This window comes from Hyposmocoma kahamanoa, unplaced genomic scaffold, assembly GCF_003589595.1.
Source record: "Hyposmocoma kahamanoa isolate Upper Pololo Valley unplaced genomic scaffold, ASM358959v1 63, whole genome shotgun sequence".
Classification (NCBI taxonomy): domain Eukaryota; kingdom Metazoa; phylum Arthropoda; class Insecta; order Lepidoptera; family Cosmopterigidae; genus Hyposmocoma; species Hyposmocoma kahamanoa.
This window is the reverse complement of record NW_020653851.1, coordinates 23642629-23651225: the sequence shown is the minus strand read 5'-3', so window position 1 is coordinate 23651225 and position 8597 is coordinate 23642629. Positions and strand designations below refer to the sequence as shown.

At 37.0% G+C, this 8597-nt stretch overlaps 1 protein-coding gene across 1 annotated transcript; it reads left to right on the top strand.

The window, feature by feature from the left end:
• The first annotated feature begins 5231 nt into the window (after nucleotides 1-5231).
• Nucleotides 5232-6648, top strand: LOC113230301 (heterogeneous nuclear ribonucleoprotein 87F-like). The gene is given in 1 exon segment (XM_026464172.1): nucleotides 5232-6648. A coding segment is annotated over 1 exon segment (954 nt). The 5' UTR covers nucleotides 5232-5333; the 3' UTR covers nucleotides 6288-6648.
• Nucleotides 6649-8597: the final 1949 nt, after the last annotated feature.

Sequence of the window (8597 nt, the reverse complement as noted above, 5' to 3'; positions counted from 1 at the left end):
TACCAAAGTTTGTGATAGAGTCGTACAGCTGTTTGCCAAATAATAATAATATTTTTGTAATTAGTTAAAATGATCTCATAGATTTTATTTGGTGTTAGTTGATAATGACGTATTTTATGTAATTACGAAAAATAATTATAAAACAATTACTATAGAAATTTTGTTTCCTTTTTGCGCCCGAACGATCCCACAACTTTAACCACAAACTAAAGTCGTCACAAATTATGAGCTTAGAGGATGGAAAAAAATAAAAGAACGCAGGTGCCCTAACTACGTAATGAACATGCATACCTAAACAAAAATTGAACGAACAAATGGCGGATTTCTTTAGTGTCGTACCATAATCTATCGATAAGTCATTATCGATGTGCAAACATTTAATTAAAGTAGATCAATATTCCATTTGAGAATATTTTAGGTTATATGGGAATATCCGGGAATGTCACATGAAATTTTGAATTTATTGTTTTGCGTTTACAAATACTCAAATATTACGAAAAGTGAATTAGCACAGAAAAAATGTAATTTGAGAGTATATAAGAAAGAGAAAACTTTGAAATATAACTCCTATACATTTCCAACCTCAAGATTCATATTTTCATAGAGAAACTTTTAAACAGATTCCAAATAGTGTAAGCTTTTTTGTATTTATGCATTGGTATAGAATTAATATCAGTGACTGATTTAAGTGAATCTTGAATACTTCCATTTAATTTTGGAAATAAATGAAAGTAGTAATATTATCAACATTAATATTATTATCATACGTTTATTTGCTTAAAACATGGTATAACAGGAGATGTATCAAGAGACAGCGCTAGTATAAACATGTTTCGCATATATTAAATAGCATGCAAATGTCTGATTATACAATGTCAATTGACTACTATTGGCCGAGCGTCTTTGATTTGTACAGAAAAATCAACACTTCTCCGAAGTTAGACAAATAGTCACGAGCGACTGCAAGTTGTGACAGCCACGTCAAACGAACACGTTAGCGCTCGCCTTCACTCGGCCAGCTAGGCGAGTGACACCAAACGATGGCAAGACAAGGCAAGGTAAATAGGCTATCTATACGTTGGTAATAGCCTTCACCGGCAACATTAGACCAACGGGGTCTTTGTATTGCTGGCTTTATAAAATAGGATTTTTTAGTACTTAGAGTTGTCAGTGGGAAAGATAGGAAACGAGTGGATAATTTTGTTTTCAGGAACTGAGAATGCCTAGTAAATGAGTCTTGTTTAATCTAAATTTAATATAAAAATATTTACCAATAAACCTAATGATGGAATTGCATTGTCATATAATCTAGTTACATTCAAAGTTATGTTAAAATTTGACTCTTCAAAATGAAGCGAATAAATGAAAATGGTCTTTGATTCAATGTTTATATTCGGCACTAATATACGGCGTTATGATTTCTAACCATTATTTTTTCTTTTTTGATTTGTAGGTAAACTTGAAATAGTAAAAAGAATAATAATAAAATAATAAAGACCTCGTAGTGAATTATTTTAATAACAGAATGTCGATAATATGTACGCTTCCAAGAAGAACACTATCTCAAAAAGAATCGTTGACAACAATCATCAAAATATACAACACACGGGCAATCTGAAGAAACCAAAGCAAAATTTGGCAAGATTTCTGAATAAACTACTTAAATATGTCTAATTACATGAAATATTTGGACTTTTGTGTGATTTATAGACAAATAAATAACACGTGCCCGCACAATGTTACATTAGGTCGATCTTCGCTTTTTCAAATGCCACATCCCGTAATGCTGCAGCGACGAATTTTCATTAATACTTAATTCTTGTCACTGTCAATACTTTTGTCCATTTTATTACAATACAAGCGAATAATTCAGTAAAACACTTGGAAAAACATTTGTTTTGACATTTGATGTACTTCCCTTTGACAGTCGTATCATGTACCTCGTGTACTGCGGAATGGACACGGTTGGCATTTAAGATGACGTTACGTATTTTCGATTCCCATGTTTGACACATACCAGTGTAATGCTATCTCTTTTGGCTTAAGACGGCACGCAATAGTTAAACAAAGACAATAATATAAACATGTTTTTAACGTCGAAACGCATCATATACATATAACGTCTGATTTATATATTATGTCAACGTAACATGTCCTTTAGTTTCCATAGTCTAAGATTATGAGGCACGTTTTGACACTTGTCATCGGGACGTAAATAGGGGTGTGGACTAAACGTATCGATAACCATACTAGACGATTCCCATGAGAAATGGATTCGAAATGTTCTGAGTCTGTGATCGTTTAGATTATTTTTTGGTTTTTCTCTTTAGTTTTCAGTTCTAGTTAGAATAATTAACGTTTATTTAAACAATATAGAGTTTAATATAAATAATACGTAAGTATTCAAATGATTACAATGACAACCTGTAGTAGTTGTTGTAGTGTAGTTACATTAACAGAATTCACGAGGACAATCTGTAGTTAAATGGTAAACTTCTGAAGAAAAACAAAAAAGACTACATACTTAGTTTAATTTTTTATTCACTTTGATCGCACGATGAACCATAATCCTTATGCTGGTTGAACGATGATGTCTTGTGATGATGATTGTATGATGATTTGTCCATTTTTTCCAAAAAAAGTGCAACAAACGTGTAACAAAAGTATAGGTAGCTATTTTCAATATAAAACTTACACTGATTATTTGTTTTGCAAATAATTTTGTTGAATGTCAATATTTTTCATTTGACAACGTCTTTCAGGAAAGTTAATGATGAACTTTCGAAGTTTCCATTAAAGCTGTAACAACGTTAGCTGGATCTTCTATCTCCGGCCGTCATCTTAATTTGATAAGTTTTCAAACGACACTCCAATTTTATGTTACCGTGATTGTCACTAAGTACTCGTATTATCCATATTTTTATATTTTCATTTGAACTCACAGAGCTCCCTTTACTTTTGAACCAAAATTTTATTGTTTATGGCACGCGCTAGTTCTGTACACAGAATTGGACTGAGTTTCAAAAAAAGAATGTGGTGTTTTTGCTAATTAAAATATCAAATATGACGCTACTCAAAAGCTCTACTGCCTCCTAATTGGTTAAAATATAAGCGGTATTTGGCCAATCACGGGCCATTCTATTGTATCTCTTTGGTTTCTTTGTAGCGTTTGTTTGGCTCTGAAATAATGTTAAAACCAAACAGTTTAAAAATAAAAACTTTCAAGTTTTAAATGAGAACAGCTTAATGACGTCATTTCTTCGTGGCATCCAAAAGGCGCTCAGCATTTATTCCGCGGTTATCTACGACAAAGGTAAATACCTCACTTAACAAAGTAAGTTAAAGGAGAGACGGTACTCGCTTTCTCAGGCAGTCTACTGGCTTTAATTTTGTTTTAACGAGAAATTTATTGGGATGAACAAATCGTGCGCCGGGTGGTAAGTGACACGTCTCCCCATAACAGTTACTGTGCCACTCAGAGCTTTAAACATCAAAGATCTGAGGCCTGCCAATGCGCCCGTGACCCTAACACGTAAAGGAGCTCTACTGCTACTAAATGTGTGTGTGTGTGCGTGTAAATCAAAACAGACAAACCGACAAGACAGGTATCGAAAGTATGTAAAATAACAATTACAGTAATGATTGAAGAATTGGTCTAACACAAGTTCATAAATTATTAACTGCAATGTTCTGCCGCCGTTATTTGAAAGGGCGCATGTGACATTTCAAAAAGAATATTAGTACAGGTATTGCCGTGATCAGTAAAAATAGGCCGAACTGTCATATATGTATGTCATATGTATATGCAATACATAGATAGATAAACGCTTTATTGCTCACAAACCAGGACAAAACCAAACAACTTAAAAGTAATGCGGTCAAGGGCGATCGCTAAGAGCGATCTCTTCCAGACAACCTTGGAGGTAGAGAAAGCTAATCGGAGCAGGAAACATAGTGCACCAATTTTACAAACAAAAATAAAAATGAATTGTATTAAAATAAAAAATATAGAAACAGTAATTTCTAAAATACACATCAAAAGTGTCTAGGGATGAAGTGAATATTTTTGAAATAAAAATTATTTAAGCAATATTTACCAAATCCAGTCTTCCAGGACGACTTCTTACTTTAATGCTTATGTTTTATTTAACCGCTTACCCCTGTATTTAATTAAAATAAACTAAAATTGATGTTTTTGCAAATTGTGGGAAAAAACTCAAATTAACGGCGTCAATTAAATGACAAATAAATGGCGAAAATGATGATTTTGCTCATTTTTATTGTAAAGATAAGAAAATTAATAATCTGTATTTCCACCATTAACACGAATCACACAATTACAGCGATTTGGCATGCTTAAGATGAGTTCATCAAAATCACTTTGAGGAATGGCCGCCCATGTGTTTTGTAACGAGTCAAAATATTGTTGTAGAGTATGTACGGTATGCATACTCGGCACAGCTCTTCTTTGAAGCATATCCCATGCGTGCTCAATTGGATTGAGGTCTGGCGATTGAGCAGACCACGGCAGAACGTTGATACGAGCTTCGGCAAGAATGCGTGTTACGACTCTGGCCGTGTGTGGACGTGCGTTGTCATGTATTAGTTGAAATGAATCACCCAACTGGCCTCGCAAAGGGATGATAACATCTGAAACAATCCTCTCTGCGTAAACTTGAGCATTGAGGTTACCCCTGATCCAAATGAGATCGGTTCTTCCGCCGATCCAAATACCGGCCCATATCATTATTGTTCCCCCACCATATGGATGAACTTCCTGACAATATCTCAAACGTTCATGACGTCCAGATGTTCTCCAAACTCGAGTACGTCTTGTATCCGGTCTCATACCGAAGCGGGATTCATCCGAAAAGCACACATAGCGCCAGTCTTCTTCCTCCCAGTTTCTGTGTTCGCGAGCCCATCGTAAACGGGTCCTGCGTTTGCAGGGTGCAATAGGTGGAACTCTGAGCGGCCTTCGGGATCGCAGACCCACTTCACGTAAACGATTTCGGATTGTTTGATCGCTTATTAGCAAGCCTGAGGAGCTGTGGAGCCTCATAACCAACATCATGGCGGTCATGGTATGATTCCGTCGAGCAGTATTTTGGATATACCGGTCCTGTCTGCGAGTCGTGATGCGACTCGCAGACAGACCGAATGCGATTTTGGCTTTTTGGCGAGGCGTCGGTTGAGATAGGTTGTGCGAAACATCTATTACGTCAGGTTGCCGTCAAAAATAAGTGTTTTCTAAGTGATTTTTTTTGCTAAACCTTGTGTTTGTTTATTATATTCATTTCGTTACACCAGACTTCAATATTCACCGATCAAAAATGAGACCGCAGAACGGTGATGATGGCTTTGATGAGCCCGAGATCCATCGCAAAATTTTCATTGGTGGACTTAACTACCGCACTACTGATGAATCACTTAAAGCTCATTTTGAGAAATGGGGAGAAATCGTAGATGTGGACGTTATGAAGGACCCCAAAACCAAACGGTCGCGTGGTTTTGGTTTTATCACCTACTCCAAGGCGCATATGGTTGATGACGCACAGAACAACAGGCCCCATCGCATCGACGGACGAGTTGTCGAAACTAAGCGAGCTGTGGCCAGACAAGACATTAAGAATCCAGAGGCAGGTACTACAGTGAAGAAACTGTTTATTGGTGGAATTAAGGATGATTAAGATGAGGATCAGCTTAGAGAGTATTTCTCTGCCTATGGCACTGTTCAAAACGTCAGTGTTGTCACTGATAAGGCAACTGGCAAGAAGCGTGGCTTTGGCTTTGTGGAGTTCGACGACTATGACCCCGTTGACAAAGTTTGCCTGAATGCCCCTCACAAAATCAATGGGAAGCAGTTGGATGTGAAAAAAGCCCTGCCTAAAGATGGTGGTGAACAAAGGGGTGGTAGACAGGGAGGCCCTGGAGGCAGGAATGATAACTGGGGTGGGAATACTGGTGGTTATGGTAACACTCAGGGAGGATGGAACAACTCAAACCCTTGGGACAACAACCAAGGAGGCTGGGGTGGTAACCAGGGAGGTGGATATGGGGGTGGTAATCAGAGAGGCGGAGGAGGGGGCTGGGGCAACCAAGATTTTGGCAATTACAACCAACGGGGTTATAGTGGGGGCCCAACAAGGAACCAACAATATAGCAATAATCGTGCTACTCCATACAACATGAATCAGACCGGTGGTGGTGGTGGCGGTGGCGGTTACGGCGGCGGCAATGCTAACTACGGGGGTGGCCAGGGTGGCAGCCGAGGTGGAAGATTCTAATGTAATGTTTCGTGCTAAGTACACTAGTAAAGCAGAGTTAACCGTGCTAGTGTAGGCAGTACGCTCCGGAGCACTAGATACACATCATGGTCCACACGCGAGACCACCTAGGAGAAGCCGTCAGGAAACCATAGTTTGTAGTTGGAGCTCTTGACTCTTTAGACAATTATGAATGAATAGATTTACTTTGAATTTGTACTGATTGTAAGTTGGTCTTCTATTTATTGTAGTACTCTTAGGTACTTACTTACCGTGACATATTTTTTAAGGTCTTTAGGATTTAATGTAAAATCAGAATTAGCTACTTTTTTTTACGGATAATTAAGTACAATTTAGGATAATCATGTCAGAGAGAAACCCTAAAGATAGATGATAGGCTGAATGAACGGAAACAGAATGGTAATTGCAGATAGACAACAAAGTAAACTTGATACTGATTTTAATTTTCTGATTACTCAGTATTAAATTCTCAAATAGCTGTTATGAATACATAATACTTAGGTGTAGAATTATTGACTTTATAGATTTAAATAAATGTAAAAATAAATTTTAATACAAATAGGGTTGTTTCCTTAGACAATGTAAATAAATATTCCTTTTTTAGTTCTTACATATTCTATCAGCACACAACAACAGCAACAATATGTTGTGCAAGTGTTGATTGATGTTTAATTCTAAATCGGTTACTTGTATGTTAGAATCAAAAAGACAACAGGAAATAAATTTTAAGAGATGCGAGATCGTCCTCCATGTCGCTCGGCCACGCTGCCCGTCATGCGATAGCGCGTCCAGAGGCGACTTATGACGCTCTGTGTAGTGTTAAGAGTGAACGCCACAGCACGTTGCCTGGAACCAGCTTCCAACATTCCGACGGCTCGCATCATCACTTCTCGGGTTAAATGATGTCGTCTCTCCATAATAATGTAAATTGTTTCGGTTCCGATGCAGATTTACTGATTTAATGATTTTGTCAAAACGCTATAACTCATTTTTATACAAAACCACATTGTCAATCGATTTTCTTCTTATTATCGAATTTTAAACAATATTCCTTATTTAAATGTTAAAACTCACTAAAAAGTATCAATAGCGATACAAAAAAGTTAATATAATTAACCCTAATTGCAGCAATACTCTTAAACGTACTTGATCCCTAGACACTTTTGATGTGTGTAGTTAATAAATAACCATAAACATATGTATATGTATATAAATATATCTAAATAAACTTATACTTACTAATAAATACATATGCGTTGCAGACTAGGACCGTGTTAAAAGATATTTATTTAATCCGGTTTTGAAAATATATATTTTTTTAATTTCATAACCTTAAACATTATATTCTCGGTTTTGAGTTTTTGTCACAAGCGCCTTTTCAATCAACGGCGGCAGTACTAATTTTGTCCGAAAACCAATACCATTTAAACCTTCATTATTCGTTCACCTATTTGTGCCTACAATTGTTCAAAAGGGTTGTTTTGATTCCGTGTTAACAGATTTTAGTTTAATTTAAAAATATTGATGCTCCATTCGATAGAATGCTTGCCAGGTGTAGGAAATTGTAGTACAAAATGGGTAAGGTATACTTACCTTGTGCTTAAGATTAATAATGTGTCAAACAACCACACCAATTACTTGATAACAAATTTGGTAGTTACCTGTTTAATTAATACTAGAGCAACGAAATTCATTATTCACACCCAGACCAGAACCAATGACAAAAGTGCATTTCTTTCAGAAGCCAGTACCTCCTTATCCAGCGGCAACAGTACTAACCATTGGGCTTCCGAGATAGATGCAACTACAGGTACACATTTACTAAGTTTTAGAAGCAGTTGAGCTGCCTTACCTATTTCTGTAACGCTGTGAGCATTACTGCGTTCCGGTTTGGAAGGTTAAGAGTGCTGGTGAAATTACAGGCGTATGGGATTTGTCAAATTATGTCTCAGGGTGACGCATGCAGTGGCAATATCCCTAGGATCTTTGCGATTTAAAGCTTTGAGTGGCACTGCAACTGTCATGGATAGGCGTGTCGCTTACCACCAGGCGCACGTCACTTGGTATTATATAAAAAAAAAATTGTTTAGGCATCGCAATTAAACATTAGGTTCTAATAATACCTTAACCCTGCCTCCCTCTTTAACTACCTCTGTGGCCGAACGGTTACCATACCACTGCATTTGGCCTACATTTATTTATCTCGTGAGTTTGGGTGTAAATTGTGATTGTCTATGTGTGTGTCCATGGCACCCGCGACACAAGGTTTCCCTAGTGCGGGGCTATGTTGAGTGTGTGCGTTATTATTAT